This window comes from Notolepis coatsorum (assembly GCF_963971535.1).
Source record: "Notolepis coatsorum genome assembly, chromosome: 11".
Classification (NCBI taxonomy): domain Eukaryota; kingdom Metazoa; phylum Chordata; class Actinopteri; order Aulopiformes; family Paralepididae; genus Notolepis; species Notolepis coatsorum.
Window position 1 is genome coordinate 81,085,137 of NC_140175.1, and position 17,428 is coordinate 81,102,564.

The following is a 17,428-nucleotide window of genomic DNA, read 5'->3' on the forward strand; positions in this document are numbered from 1 at the left end:
ACACCAGTAGACGGTAGTAGCACTTTAAGTTGATATTATGGTGGAAAGTCTTTGTTACAGCCACAGCCAGGGCTTTTCTCTCCCCTGTGTGTCAGCAGGTTCCCAAGCAGGGTGCGATCCATGGGGGAGCTCGGTGAGCCATAGCTCCCCTAGGTCAGGCACCAGCTCCCCTGAAAACATGATCTGTGAATTTTTGGGGGGTCTCTAAATTACTGAAAATAAATGGTACTTTTGCCATGCATTTCTCATTTTTCTGTAATTTTCTGTATCATCGTGTATAATAATAAACGTATGCTATTTTGATTTGCGCACTAATTCACACGCGTAATATGGCAACATGCATGCTATTCTTGCAATTACCATTTGGAGCGCGGCGGCGCTGCAGCCTGCACGCACGGCACAAATCAAACTTGACCCACGTTGTAACCTGTGACTTGTTGACAGTGATAGTTTTGACAGGTAAATAAGGTCACTCAGGAATGGATAATGTCTAAACGAAAAATGCAACAAGTAAGCCTTTTAACCAATTTTGGTTTCACGAAGAAAGTGAAGCAGTCAATCGACTTGACAGAGCAGCAGAAGGCGGGATCATCTACAGGCGACGCCGTTACACCTGCTGCTGCGGTGGGGACTATTATGTCTGACAACGCCCGGTGACCGTGCCGGCGCCTGCGGTAATATCAGAACACAGGATAAGCAGAGAGAAGAAGCTGGAGATGGGGGTAATTTGGGTAACAGCTCGACAGAAGAAGATACTGTAGACAGTGTTGGATCTATCATCTATTTAACTAAATGGATACTTTTTTATTATGGAATGTGCTGTGGAAGCCCAGACCGTCCAGACCACAACATCAACAAGTGAGTTGTCTATTACAATATGTGTTCTGTAGTTACTGAAACTGATTGAATATATGACAGGATTCAAGAGGTCTATTTGTCACATATACATACTACAGGCTACAGTACGTCTGCGATCACAGTATCCTCCGACAGTCCGACTCCTCCCTGCGAGGCGCAACCCCTCAACTGCCTTCACGAAATAAAAACCTGGATGTCATCTAATCTCCTCAAACTCAACAATAAAACCGAGCTCATGGTTGTGGCACCCAAGGCCTTGCTCCCGAAGGTTGCGGATCTCACCCTCAACATTGACGGCTGCTCCATCTCCCCATCCCCTAAGGTCCGCAACCTGGGCGTTATCCTGGACTCCACCCTTTCCTATCAATCCCATGTCAATTCCCTCACCAAATCCGCCTTCTTTCACCTCAGAAACATTTCCAGACTCCGACCATCACTTTCCGACACCACAGCTGAGACCCTCATCCACGCCTTCGTCACCTCCCGCCTGGACTACTGCAACGGGGTCCTGTCCGGGGTCCCAAGCAAAACCCTGGACAGGCTCCAGTATGTTCAAAATTCAGCTGCCAGGGTTCTAACCCGCACCAAACCCTGGCAGCACATCACCCCCATCCTCATCCACCTCCACTGGCTCCCCATCAAATCCTGCATCACCTACAAAACCCTCCTGCTCACCTACAAATCCCTCCACGCCCTGGCACCTCACTGACCTCCTCCACCCATACACTCAGTCATGGTCCCTGCGATCCACGGACACTGGTCAGCTCTCCATCCCCCGAACCAGACTACGGCAGTTCGGGGACAGAGCTTTCAGTGTGGCAGCTCCCACCCTCTGGAACTCCCTCCCCGCAGAACTCCGTACCGCCCCAACTCTGGACTCATTTAAAAAACTGCTCAAAACCCACCTTCAACCTGGCTTTCAACCCCTAACCTTCTCACTTTATATGTATATGTTGTGTCTGTCCACTATGTTAATTTGTCATCCACCCCCCCCCCCCCCTTATGTAAAGCGACATTGGGTCCTCTGAAAGGCGCTATATAAAACGAAATTATTATTATTATTATCATGGACCTCACACCCACCCACCCAGTCTGTCGCTCCTCCACTCCTCCACCCTTGTCTCTGAGCTCCTCTCACCACCTTGAACCTTGCTTCCCATACTCTCATTAAATATTCTAAACTGCTCTATTCTCATGTGCCTGTGTTCCGCTCCTGGGTTCTAGAAAAGACACGTAACCCCTACAGTCTTTGTATGGCTGTGGCAGTCTGAAATGTTATTTAATGTTAGATATGCACATGATTTAATTATTATTAGGCGTGTTCGAGATGGGATAGGCGGACGCAGATCTGCGCAGGTTTTACTACGGCCTCGCCAAGCGCGTTGCATGACTGTTAGAATGTTGTCTGACTTGATCTGAAAATCTGACGAGACGAGGCGCGGAAATATCGCGGGACCGAGCCACGCACAGCCTTCAGAGCGAGGCGCCACAGTACCGCTCACTCAGCTGCTCCACGCAAATCCATGATGGGGAACGACTTGCTGTCGTTGCGCAAAGCGCCTATTGGCTCAGAAAAGTTGTCACCTGGTTGTCACCACACCAGCCATGCCACCAAGTGGATTTATTGATTGATTGAAAAGTTTATTAACAGATTGCAGAATGGGTACAGTACAGCTCAATACATACAATTGTTAAGGGGATGCAGACCAGAGAAAGACCTTTCGTCTTGTTTATTGATTTAATTTATTACAGTACGGGTCCCGTCTATCAATTATATTTAATTTTATTAATGGATACAGGAGTTTGGGTACCAAGAGCTTCTTCAAATAAAGTTCTCATTCATTCATCATATCATGATAAACTTCAAGTTGCGTGTTGTGTGCGCGCACTGCGGTGGCCAGGAGCAAGCAACAAGATGGTATACATTACGGTATATATACTATCAGTATATGGTGTGCTGTACATTTGAATCTAATCTAATTTTGCACAAGGCCATCGAATTATTATGAGCTGGACAGTATGTGTAATGTGTGGTGGTGACGTGAAAGCGTATCTTCCATGCGAGACTAGACGAGGCTCTCGTGAAATCTGAAGTGTCCGACGTTCCGACTCCTCCCCCGGCTGCACTCGGCTACTCTCGAGGCGAACCGAAATCCATCGCGAACACGCCCATTGTTAGATGCATGGTTGAATTATTGTTAAATATGCATATTATTATTTTAATTTGTTAGATATGCATATGATTTAATTATTGTTGTTAGATATGCATATGATTTAATTACTGCTGTTAGATATGCATATATAATTTTTATTGCTATACATATGATTTAATCATTGTCAGATATGCATGATTTAATTATTGTTGTCAGATATGCATGATTTAATTATTATCGTTAGATATGCATTATGATTTAATTACTATTGTCAGATATGCATGATTTAATTATTATCGTTAGATATGCATATGACAATATCCATACCTAATTTTTGCATTTTTAAAAAGTTTGCATTTTGTACTTGTAGTGTTTGACTTTATTCTTATTCCTTTTTTCTTTTTCTTTTAACTTATACCTTTAATCCATAACTTAACCATTCAGTTTTGAATTATTTTGGACAGCTCACCCATTTGCAGTTACGTCAATACAACTCAGTTGGATCACCAAAAAGTACTTAACCTCTACTCTTTAGCTTTGAATGTAAGTTACACAACTTACCATCTTGAGATAATTCGGTTTGAAAAAACACGGTTCATCTGAAAACGTAATAATGGATTTATATGGTTCTTAGTCTAATAGTATTCAATTATTGACCTTTTCAGGTGTACTGTGAAGCTCTGGGAGAGAAATTCTGAAAACTATTCAACATACATTTTAATAACTGATTTAATAAACTGTCCAGTGGATCAGCTACCATGTACAAACGCAACGGACCACAATAATGATTGCAAATATTTAACTCTTCAAAAGTAGAATCATCCGAGACTTGTTAAATCAATGATTTTGACAATTATATTTGTGATGACGAAACATAGAATTACATAGTAAACGTTTTGTAAACTATTGCAAATTAGCATATTCCTCCTCAATCTGCATAGTGCACCTTCAGTCTGTGACGGCTTCCAAAACAAGGACTGTAAACAAAAGACGACTCTCGACACAAGACCGTTTTCAAAGTCATTCTTTTAAGTTTTGGTAGCTTGAATTATTAAAGAGATTTGCACTACATTCATACTTCATTTGCACCTTACCCTAAGTTTTGTATCTCATCTCATTTCTGCATTGTACCTCACCGTTACTCATTTTACTCTGTATTGTATATATGTATATTGACTGAATATTCATAACTTGAAACATTTAGGCCAAATCCTCCTCTGCCTCCTCCTCAAACTCCCCCTCCTCCTCTGCCGTAGCATCCTGGTACTGCTGGTACTCGGACACCAGGTCGTTCATGTTGCTCTCCGCCTCCGTGAACTCCATCTCGTCCATGCCCTCGCCCGTGTACCAGTGGAGGAAGGCCTTGCGCCGGAACATGGCGGTGAACTGCTCTGAGATGCGCTTGAACAGCTCCTGGATCGCCGTGCTGTTGCCGATGAAGGTGGCGGCCATCTTCAGGCCGCGGGGCGGGATGTCGCAGACGGCCGTCTTCACGTTGTTGGGGATCCACTCCACGAAGTAGCTGCTGTTCTTGTTCTGCACGTTCAGCATCTGCTCGTCCACCTCCTTCATGGACATGCGGCCTCGGAAGATGGCGGCCACCGTCAGGTAGCGGCCGTGACGCGGGTCACAGGCGGCCATCATGTTCTTAGCGTCAAACATCTGCTGGGTGAGCTCCGGGACGGTGAGGGCGCGGTACTGCTGGCTCCCCCTGCTGGTCAGAGGGGCGAAGCCGGGGATGAAGAAGTGAAGACGGGGGAAGGGCACCATGTTGACGGCCAGCTTCCTCAGGTCGGCGTTGAGCTGCCCGGGGAAGCGCAGGCAGGTGGTGATGCCGCTCATGGTGGCCGACACCAGGTGGTTGAGGTCTCCGTAGGTGGGCGTGGTGAGCTTGAGCGTGCGGAAGCAGATGTCGTAGAGGGCCTCGTTGTCGATGCAGAAGGTCTCGTCAGTGTTCTCCACCAGCTGGTGGACGGAGAGCGTGGCGTTGTAGGGCTCCACCACGGTGTCGGACACCTTGGGGGAGGGCACCACGCTGAAGGTGACCATGATGCGGTCAGGGTACTCCTCGCGGATCTTGCTGATGAGCAGCGTGCCCATCCCGGAGCCAGTGCCTCCACCCAGGGAGTGGGTGAGCTGGAAGCCCTGGAGGCAGTCGCAGCTCTCCGCCTCCTTCCTCACCACGTCCAGGACAGCGTCCACCAGCTCTGCTCCCTCTGTGTAGTGACCCTTGGCCCAGTTGTTGCCTGCACCACTCTGGCCTGACAGGGAATTACAAAAGAATGACCAAATATTCCATAAGATGTCCTTGTCCTAAATCATTTCAATGGCTTCTGAAGCTTATATAGACATGAATGAAGTAAACACCCTGCAGAATGCACAAACACTGATCTGTGATGTCAGCAATATGAGAGAAATCAATATCATGATAATCACAATCATAATAGTTCTCGATATATACATCACAAAACTTGCTCACACATTATGTAATCGAGTTGATGTTTATATCATTGATAATGTGAAGTGTGACATAATAACCAAAACTGACATTTTCAAACGACATATATTATTATTTCAAATATTTCAGAAGTATGTGCTTTTTCTAGCATTTTACAACAGGATTGTGTATCACTATATGATTAAATTGAAAGATAATTGATCATATTGAATTGTCCCTCAGCCCTAATGAAGCTACTCAAATGTAACTCTATGGTCTCTACTTGACTAGTGGCATCCGAATAGGCTTCTACAATGTTAAAGGAACACGCCAACACAGAATTTTTTTTTGCAGAACCACTGCTGCAGGGCTTTTGAGGTGATGAAATCCCTGCGCCCAGGCAGCAGTGGTTCGGCAAGAAATTGTTCCGAGTATATATTATCTGCTTAGAGAATGAAAATGTAAAAAAAAAAATATATATATACATCTCCACAGGTCACAACATGTTTACAGGAACGTTTTAGAGTTGTATTTAGAGTGTATTTCGTGACTGTTGGGAACTAGGCTACACTGACACACCTACTTCCAGTGAATGACACTAAGCTAGGCTAATGGAGCGGCTGTTCCCTAAGCCTAATACATGCACAGAGAAGAAAGGGGTATGTATCTGCTCGTCTAACTCCAGGGTAGATGGCAAATAAGCTAATTTCCCAAAAAGTTGTTCCTTTAAATGGTAAATGGTGCATTTATATAGCGCTTTGCAATCTTTGCTCCTCACATTCACTCACACACCGACGGCGGAGGCAACCATGCAAGGTGCCAACCTGCTCATCAGAAGCAATTAGTTAGGTGTCTTGCTCAAAGACACTTCGACACCGAACCGGGAACCTTGCGATACATTTACACATTGTAATTTAGCTGACACTTTTATCCAAAGCAACAAGTTCTGTACGACAAGTCAGGAAGGGTACAACTCTTTCAGCTGAGTAACAATGTTCATCATGTTGAAACTTGGGTGCTGCAGTTTTGAGTGCATAGTAGTAGAGACATTAGTATAGTAGGTAGTAAATTACCAGACAACTGCTCTACCTCCTGAGCCACTGTCGCCCTCCACACTGACAGTGCTGTATAGCCGTATATTACGTGCGACACATTACAGGCATAATTACACAAGTAGGAATAACAAATCATTTCAATGATGAAATCCAGTGACACTACAGTAGCATGTACTTTAGATTAAATACATTCACTGTTGACTTCATTACACACCCAATCCCGCACACAATCCCAAATCACATCAATCTTACTGTACTTTTACACTTCTAAATAAATCTTGTCAAAATGATATTTATCTACCATTCTGAACTACAGCCATATGTAATCCATTCAAACACACACAAAAAAAAACTCACCAAACACAAAGTTGTCCGGTCTAAAGATTTGTCCAAAAGGACCAGACCTCACTGAATCCATGGTGCCAGGTTCCAGGTCCACCAACACAGCCCGGGGTACATACTTGCCACCTGAACAAGAGGAGTCATTAGTAATTTAACATCAGGATGCAGTCCTGAAAATCACAACTGGGGATAAAGGAGCACATTTGTTTTGTGCATAATCTCACACATATCCATAAACTCTAAACCGTTTTGCACATATTAATTTATAGTTATTGAAATATATGGCCACCAGTGATGTCATCAGGGACAAGGTATTGCTATTTTCTTTCAGATTCAGATTCTTTATTGTCATAGCTTTTTTAAATGTACATAAATTCAGAAAAACATGAAATGTTTTTTTTCCCAGCTCCTCCTAAAGTAGTTTGGAACATACAAACTACACAATCTATACAATACAAGGTAAAAAAAAGAAAAAAACAGTGGATAAAATATAAAAAATGCAGTTCAATACAGTTAATGAAAGTAAATTAGTTTTTAATATAGCCACTAGTGATGCCATCTGGCACATTGAATCCTTGTGTGGCATAATTACAGCTCCATGAAATTATGTAGATGAAGAAATAGCAATACCTTGGGACTGCTGCCTAACTCATTTACTCTGAATAAATGAACTTGTGTAAAAAAATAGTTTTTGGATATGCTTGAGATTATGTGTAAAATAAATCAGCATTGTTTTTTGGTGAAGTGCCCCTTCAACAACGTTAGCTGGGTGGCTCACTTCAAGTTTTGTTCTAGTTTCCTAACCTGAGGCTTCATTGTAGTAAACATTGATCCTCTCCAGCTGCAAGTCGCTGTCTCCGTGGTAGGTCCCGGTGGGGTCGATGCCATGCTCATCGCTGATCACCTCCCAAAACTAGGAGTGAGAACAAGATAGAAGCGACAGGTAAGTTAATTAGACGTTTATTACTGTATTTACTGTTAGGATATGTTTAAGGCGAGACACCCCAGGTGAATAGGCAAATATATATTTTTTGGTTGATTTTGCGATTTTGTCTTCTATGAAACTAGTGACAATAAAACATCAATAACACACATTTAGTTGTTTATTTTACTTTATTTAGCCTTATTGCATCCATAAATGTGCACATATTTAATGGGGAAGTGCCTCGTTTGCATATGGTCTGTCTGATGCTGCATGCCAACGTTTTAGATCATTTCGTCTTTGATGCGTGTCCATTACACTGGCTTTCAATAATGGCCATCTTCAGAAAATGTATTAAAAAAGCTAAGAGATTAAAAGTTGCTAAACAGCTGATATAAGATAAGATAAAATAAGATAAGGTATTCCTTTATTGATTCCCTTGGGACGCTGTGACCTGCTGTGGCAGCGGACTGAGGGGGGGACGCAAACAGGCTGGATAAGCTGGTCAGGAAGGCCAGTAACATGGTAGTGGTGGACATCCCTCGAATACCCAAATGTGTACCACTACCTGATCAAACAAGATAAGCTCCTATCGATACTGTAGTACTACTACATTGTTGGACAAGCTATGCTAGCTGTCATGACTCATGAACTAGAGCTAGCCAGCCACTTTTTCCTCCATGATTGGGTAGGCGGGGGAAACTGTACAAGCAAAACTGTACATTGGAATATTGACGAAACCATACTTGGTTCCAAGAGGAGGGTCTTGTGTATTCTTGGGTTAGGTAATTTACTGTACATTGGAGGGGGTTGGGTTAGGACATTTACAGGGGCCAGTCAACATTGGGATTTGAAAAAACTGGATATTTCACCCCACCCCCTTCCCCGCCCCCTTGTATGTATATTATATATATTATATATATATATATTGTCTGCACTGCGCAGCCGTGGAATCGCGAGGCCATAGATTTAGAATAGATAGAAAGGGCACATTGTGGTGTATCCTAATTAATTTGTAGGATTTTTATAACGTTGACACAAATTAAAGAATATTTACACTAAGTTCTCTTTTACCTCTTTATTTAATTCATTCATTTAATTGTAGGCACCGTTTATATTGTACATAGTCCTGTGTGTTGTATATTGTGTCCCATGTTACTTTTGTGTTTATTGTCTTTCTATATACACCATGGGGAAGGGGGGCACGTAATTGAATTTTTCTGTATGTCTTGCACAAATTGGAAAATGACAAAGTTGACTTTGACTTTTAACATGAGTCTATAGTGTCAGACACAATTTGTAATGTTAAAAACGGATACTGCTGTAATATAAAGTGAAATTCTACCATGCCTCAATGTATCAACTTTAATCATACACTAAATATTAATATTAGAAATGTTCATTTCCATTATTTCCACCATGTGCAACATTTCCTAAGAACAGCAATGTCATTCTATCAACTCCAAATCTGTGCTATGAGCTCAATTCTCCCGGTGCATGCAGAAGTAGAATTGCCGTCTTGTTTTGGATGAATGAGTAGAAATGAAAACGAAAATCTTTTATTAAAGTAGTTTTGACATGTGATATAGATAAAGATATTGTTTCATTGTGTATTGATTAACTTTATATTTGCTCTTCATTCATATTACAAAAGTTATACTGGCACGTCTAATACAGCAATGGATTATGGGTAAATGCAACGTTAAAGCAGTGCCAATGTAAGACTGACTTTACATTAAACGAATGACAATAATATAGTATAAAGTAGGGTATTATTTGGACTAAAGAATGGTGTTGTCTCACCCTACTCTCATTTTGAGGGAGAGCACCATACATTATACACTGAGAAACCACGGCCGAGAGTGAGCTCTCCGGGAACAACCCCACTTTGCCGGTATCGCTTCTCTGCCTTTTGTTATTTGTAGGTAGTTGTAGAATGCAATACATTTCACGCTAAACCCCTCCTTTATCCGGTCGCTGTTCTTCTTCCGGTCGCAACAGTCTTCTGGTCTGACTTCCTGTGCTAACGTTCTAATCTACACTGCTGCCACCTGTCGTCACTGAGGGGAATTGCAGCCATTTTGTAAAAAAAAATATATATATATATATATATATTAAAATCGGGGGAAATACGGGAACGGGATGACGGCGGGAAGGTAGGTTGAAATACGTGACAACCCTGGGGAAAACGGGATTGTTGACAGCGTCTGGGTTCCATTCTGCAGTCTGTTAATAAAGTTTTCAATCAATCAATCGGGGATGAAAAAGTGGCTAGCTAGCTCTAGTTCATGAGTCATGACAGCTAGCATAGCTTGTCCAACAATGTAGTAGTACTACAGTACAGATAGGAGCTTCTTATCTAATCTTACGTGGATGTTTGATCAGGTAGTGGTACACATTTGGGTATTCGAGAGATGGCCATGTCTTTGGGTTCTTCTTCCAATGGTTGAGGCTGGGTGTCTACTGTCTAGCAGCCAGTCTGCTAGCTTGTTGGCTAGCCAGCTGTTTTCCATATAAAAAATTCGGGTCAGGTAATCAGGAGGACAGTGAAGTGAACTGGACTGTAACAGTTATATTTGAGAGATGTCAATGTTCATTTAAAAAGGGGTTAACTACCGACGGGTGGCGGCAAGTAACGCCAACTGTCACATTTAGCTAACGCTGGGTAACAGTAGCTATAGTTAGCTTAGCTCTAATTTAGCTCTATCGGTCATAATATAGTTGATTGATTGAAAACTGTATTAACAGATTGCAGAATGGGTACAGTACAGCTCAATACACACAATTGTTAGGGGGATGCAGACCAGAGAAAGACTTTAGTCTGGTTTACATCAGGCTCGCCCTTTTTCAATTCATCAGCATGCAGAGGCCTTTAGTCCGTGCAGGTTTTAGTGATTCAATTTGTGTAAATGGCAGCATGAGGCGTAAAAAGAAAAGTCGTGATGGCGAAGCAGAGACTACTTCGGTGACGTTAACGTTCCAACAGATCTTATACAGCATTATTGTACATGTATTGTTGTACGTTACCTAGCAACCATGCACAAGTCAACTGTAACTTCGGACAAAAATGTTATTTAACATTAAATCCTGAAGAAAATCAACCGACCTTGGCTCCTATTTGATTGCCGCACTGTCCAGCCTGAAGATGAACGATTTCCCTCATTTTCACGTTGTGAAATAAGTGTATTTTTAAACGAAGAAAACTGCAGACGCCCACAACACAGCCCGAGTCCGTGTACCGTCGGAGAGGTTGGATGAATGTGGCGAAAGCAACTGGAAGGGGAGTATATATACTCACACCGGCACTTGGACCTCGACGACGCGATTCGTTTGAGAGCTTGTCAATCACAAACTGTAGCTATTTCATTGGGTAAGAAGAACCGGTCGGTAGTTTTGATTGATTGATTGATTGATTGAAAAGTTTATTAACAGATTGCAGAATGGGTACAGTACAGTACAGCTCAATACATACAATTGTTAAGAGGATGCAGACCTGAGAAAGACTTTCGTCTTGTTTCCATCAGGGTCCTCCATTTTCAATTAATCATATGACACACACAACATACAGATAGACAGTACTGCTACATCTATACATTTATGACATACCAGATTTTCAAATACTGTTTGTGATACTAAAAAAATCCAGAAAAAGAGTGTATATACATTTGACATAGAAACTGTGCATTGGGGGAGGTTGGGTAGGTGGGGTGGGGCTGTACATTGGAGGGGGGGGGGACACACACTGTACATTGGAATACTGACCTACATTTGACATAGAAACTGTACATTGGATGATACTATTCATCGTACTGACACCTGGGTCGCAAACATGATTGGAATCAAATCAAATGGCACGTTATAATCTTTAACTACAATTAGTTGTTAATGCATTCTATCAAATAAATCAAATAAGATATTAGCTAAATGACAACCATGATCAATGAGATGTGGCATTGTGCCATATTTTATGGGAACAACTACACGATATGGATAGACTACTGATAGTTGTCAATGGCAACATAATGAAAACATTGAACAAGTTATTTATAGTAGAAAAGTAGATAGAGGGTAGGGGGGTAGCATTCACCCACCGGAAATATACTTCTAACCTGACTTTCTAGAATGGAAAAAAGGTGAAAAAAATGATATGCTATGTTAACAAGTTGTCAGTGTCCCATGTATCATTTATATGCAAATTAAGGACACGATTATCAAGAAATCGCAAAAAATCTGTTTCATATCTCAGCCAACATTGTAGATAACTGAACAAATGAGGTGTCTAGACCCATGTTTTGAGGGCCAAAGATCACAATAACACTATCCCTAGAGTGATCACATGTTTCTATGTAATTTTGCCCATGCAAATCTGTGCCGTCAATACAAAATAATCAAATTTTTACTAATTAGTTGAGTAGGAAAGCGGATACTATCATGCACCCCCTGGAAATATATTGTTAACCAGTGTTTCTAGATAGGATTTTTTTTTAAGAAAATGATAGGCTATGTTAAAAATCTGTCAGTGTCCCATGTATCATTTATATGCAAATGAATGACGTCATCATCAAAAAATGAATGTCGCTATTTCAGCCAATATTGCAAATAACTGAACAAGGTTGTCTAGATCCATATTTTGAGGGTCAAAAATCATAATAAAACTATTCCCAGAATGATCACCTGTTTGTGGTGAGCTAGTATGCAAATGAGTGTAACCTTTACAAAGAATAAACCATTTTTACCAATAAAGACACATCATATTGTAGATGACTGAACAAAAAAAGATGTGGGCTCATGTTTTGAGGGTTAAAGATGGTAATACAATTTCTGAAGTGGTCACATATATCTCTGGCATGCTTAGAGTGCTGCTTTCACTGCCATTTCTTACGTAGGTCTACATGTATGTAATACGGTAAATACGTCCTCTGTTCTGGATATCTTCTTTGTTGACACAACATTCAAGTCTTTTTTTCTATTTGTATATTGTAATATATCTAAAACTACTAATCATCATCATCACTAAAACAATTGTCAAAGTCTATCTCTTCGATCTCCATCTCTTCCTCCGCCTCATCATCCATGTTATTTTTTGCATAATCTGCCTTCTTATCAAGAGCTTCTTGCTCTTCTTACTCCACTTTCTGGGCCAGTACCTCAACAAGAGAAGGACGGAGGATGGGTCCAACCATCCAGACAGGCTCTAACACCTCATCCATTGTTTTTTTGATCATAGGCTTTGGGCCTCAAATATTGGCTGTTCTGCTCTTTTGTAGCAGGCGACTCTGAAGTTGGCTTGCTGTACATGTGGGATGAGACAGACCCAGGCGTTCAAGGTCTACTTTGGAGTTTGCATCCAGGACTTTATCTGCACCCATCATTTTCTGCGGCATCTTGGCTCACACAGCATCAACTGACTTCATCCGACCATGGCCATCCATAATGCATGTGAAGGACTCCATCTCCTGTTGGAGCTCATCTGTTACCAGCGACAATGCGCCAAGCTGACTAAAAGCCTTCTGGAATCTAGGGTTCTTCTGCAGCTTATTCAACGGATTCACCTGTCTCTTTCCTTTTAAAGCGCTGACACAGTCATCCCCAGAAAAGTCATAGTATCCCAGCAGAGTGCTGCAGTACTCTGAGCCCAGAGACTCAGCCAGTTCGGACACATGTATTAGCTTGCAGTGCCAGTGCCATGGTCGGGGAGCCAGCGCCGTGGTCCAGGTATCTGGAGAGGTTGGTCATGCTGACATGGTAGAGGAGGATCATCAGTATATAGAGGTTGGTCATGCTGACATGGTAGATGAGGATCATCAGTATATAGAGGTTGGTCATGCTGACATTGTGGATGAGGATTTGTTTATTTGTTTATTTAAACGGATCCCCATTAGCTGATGCCTTAGTGGCAGCTAGTCTTCCTGGGGTCCAACAACATACATATACACAAGATAACATACACCGATAGAACATAAGAAAGCATATATCACAAAGAAAATGAATCATAGAATAGAGAAAAACATGTATCATAGAATAAAAAGAAATGTAAAACAGGAGATGAAAAACAAGAGATAAAAAACAAGAGATGAAATCCAGTTAGAACCAAATAAAACTATCAGGGTGTGCATGTATTCAAGCTGTGCTGTATCATGAATTGAAAATGGGGGACAAGACGAAAGTTCCCCTCTGGTCCGCATCCCCCCCAAGTAGTCAAGTCAAGTCAAGAGTTATTTGTCACGGCATACAAGTATACAATGAAATGCGGGTGGTCTTGCCCGCAACAATGCATTACAGTGGTACAACATATATAGAATCCAATAAAAAAAAAAACATTGTGCAATTAACAGGTAACATGGTGTGACATCTCGGTATCTGTACATAGTTATTTACAGAGCATATAGGACATGCTAGGTAGCTTTAGTAGTGCAATACACTGTTCCTGTTGTTATACTAATTTAAAGTGGCCTTTCCTTTTGGCCATATGTGTGCGTGTGTGCGGCATGAGTGTGTGCCCGCTCATGTTAAAGTGGCTGCTAGTGTGTGAGCGTGCACAGCGTGCGTGTCGTGTGTGTGCTCATGTGTGCTTGTGTGTGGATGGTAGATGAGGATCATCAGTATATAGAGGTTTGTCATGCTGGTAGAGGAGGTTCATCAAGGTATCTGGAGATGTTGGTCATGTTGACATGGTAGATGAGGATCATCACTATATAGAGGTTGGTCATGTTGACATGGTAGATGAGGATCATCACTATATAGAGGTTGGTCATGTTGACATGGTAGATGAGGATCATCAGTATATAGAGAGGTTGGTCATGTTGACATGGTAGATGAGGATCATCAGTATATAGAGGTTGGTCATGTTGACATGGTAGATGAGGATCACCAGTATATAGAGAGGTTGGTCATGTTGACATGGTAGATGAGGATCATCAGTATATAGAGGTTGGTCATGCTGGCATGGTAAATGAGGATCATCAGTATATAGAGGTTGGTCATGCTGACATGGTAGATGAGGATCATCAGTATATAGAGGTTGGTCATGCTGACATGGTAGATGAGGATCATCAGTATATAGAGAGGTTGGTCATGTTGACATGGTAGATGAGGATCATCAGTATATAGAGGTTGGTCATGTTGACATGGTAGATGAGGATCACCAGTATATAGAGAGGTTGGTCATGTTGACATGGTAGATGAGGATCATCAGTATATAGAGAGGTTGGTCATGTTGACATGGTAGATGAGGATCATCAGTATATAGAGGTTGGTCATGTTGACATGGTAGATGAGGATCACCAGTATATAGAGAGGTTGGTCATGTTGACATGGTAGATGAGGATCACCAGTATATAGAGAGGTTGGTCATGTTGACATGGTAGATGAGGATCATCAGTATATAGAGGTTGGTCATGCTGACATGGTAAATGAGGATCATCAGTATATAGAGGTTGGTCATGCTGACATGGTAGATGAGGATCATCAGTATATAGAGGTTGGTCATGCTGACATGGTAGATGAGGATCATCAGTATATAGAGAGGTTGGTCATGTTGACATGGTAGATGAGGATCATCAGTATATAGAGGTTGGTCATGTTGACATGGTAGATGAGGATCACCAGTATATAGAGAGGTTGGTCATGTTGACATGGTAGATGAGGATCATCAGTATATAGAGGTTGGTCATGTTGACATGGTAGATGAGGATCATCAGTATATAGAGGTTGGTCATGTTGACATGGTAGATGAGGATCATCAGTATATAGAGGTTGGTCATGCTGACATGGTAAATGAGGATCATCAGTATATAGAGGTTGGTCATGTTGACATGGTAGATGAGGATCATCAGTATATAGAGGTTGGTCATGTTGACATGGTAGATGAGGATCATCAGTATATGGAGAGGTTGGTCATGCTGACATGGTAAATGAGGATCATCAGTATATAGAGAGGTTGGTCATGTTGACATGGTAGATGAGGATCATCAGTATATAGAGGTTGGTCATGTTGACATGGTAGATGAGGATCATCAGTATATAGAGAGGTTGGTCATGCTGACATGGTAGATGAGGATCATCAGTATATAGAGGTTGGTCATGCTGACATGGTAGAGAAGGATCATCAGTATATAGAGGTTGGTCATGCTGACATGGTAAAAGGATCATCAGTATATGGAGAGGTTGGTCATGCTGACATGGTAGAGAAGGATCATCAGTATAGAGCAGGGGTAGGCAACCCTAGGCACGCGTGCCTGCACATTGAAATATAGTGAAATATTTTGCACTGTTGTCGCATTTATCTTGTTGAAATCCTCCCACAGGTTCTTTTTACTACCACATATTTAATTGAGACCCTTTATTTTTGTTTATTATTTCAATTTAGCTGGTATTATTTCAATTTAGCTGGAAATACATTGCTACATCATTCAGTAACATTTGCAGAGCCTTATAACAAAAACATTATTACGGTCACCATTGTGACCAGTGGGATTAATCAACACATTTTATTATTTATTTTTCTATTTCATTGAACATTGCACATGTTAAAAGCCATTTTTTTTCCTCAAAATGTGAGTATTACCAAGTCAACTTGTGTTCTTAAAACAATGACAATAAACATAGTTTTATTAGGTTGAAATAATGTGGTTGTGTACTTATTTTTCTGTTAACTTATTATGGATTGAAAACTGAAAACCTTAATGCGCAGTAACTGAACTCAATATTTTTAAGTTCTGGTAACTTATTATTATTTTTTTTTACAGTGTAGTCTTGCGATCAATCAAAACTTATTTACACGATATACCTCACATTCACCCTCCATTCACATCCTGGTGTTCTCCTGGTGTTCTCCATTAGGCCTGTAGGTGGAGCTATGACAGCACACGTACAGTACACAAACCGATGGTGTGTGATGTGTCCAAAAATGAATGGGCAAATGTGAGTGAAATGGTCGCACTGTATGCAGCTGTTTGTCTGCATTGCATTCCCCCCCCCCCCCCAACTCAGATTTAGGGTTGATACAACCATCATAATAATATTGTTAATAATAACAATAACAATAATGATGTAATAATGTAAAAATTATCATTAAAAATACCTGATTATGAGAAGAAAAAAATTACGATGCATGGAATATTGTTGAGGCACACTAGTTACAACTATATTTCAAACAGGCACTCCATGTCAAAAAGGTTGCTGACCCCTGGTATAGAGGTTGGTCATGCTGGCAAAGGAGGATCATCAGTATATATATAACAAAAAATAACATGGATGAGGAGGATGGAGAGTACGAGTGTGATGAGGTGGAGGAAGAGATGGAGATCGAAGAGATAGACTGACAATTGTTTTAGTGATGATGATGATTAGTAGTTTAGGGCACAAAATACAAATAGAAAAAAATACTTGAATGTTGTGTCAACAAAGAAGATATCCAGAACAGAGGACGTATTTACCGTATTACATACATGTAGACCTATACGTAAGAAATGGCATTGAAAGCAGCACTCTTGTATATAAGCATGCTAGAGATATGTGACCACTTCAGAAATTGTATTACCATCTTTAACCCTCAAAACATGAGTCCACATCTTTTTTTGTTCAGTCATCTACAATATGGTCTTTATTGGTAAAAATGCTGCCACTAATTTGCATACTAGCTCTCACCTCTCCAGACTAC

General features: G+C 41.3%; 1 protein-coding gene across 1 annotated transcript; it reads right to left on the bottom strand.

Moving 5' to 3' along the window:
* Window positions 1-4,021: 4,021 nt before the first annotated feature.
* Window positions 4,022-11,014, bottom strand: LOC311237380 (tubulin beta-4B chain-like). The gene is made up of 4 exons (XM_084325215.1): window positions 10,874-11,014; window positions 7,650-7,758; window positions 6,861-6,971; window positions 4,022-5,272 (listed from the first exon to the last, which is right to left on the bottom strand). Exons 1-4 carry the CDS (start codon window positions 10,928-10,930, stop codon window positions 4,212-4,214), a joined length of 1,338 nt encoding a protein of 445 aa, XP_084181341.1. The 5' UTR covers window positions 10,931-11,014; the 3' UTR covers window positions 4,022-4,211.
* Window positions 11,015-17,428: the final 6,414 nt, after the last annotated feature.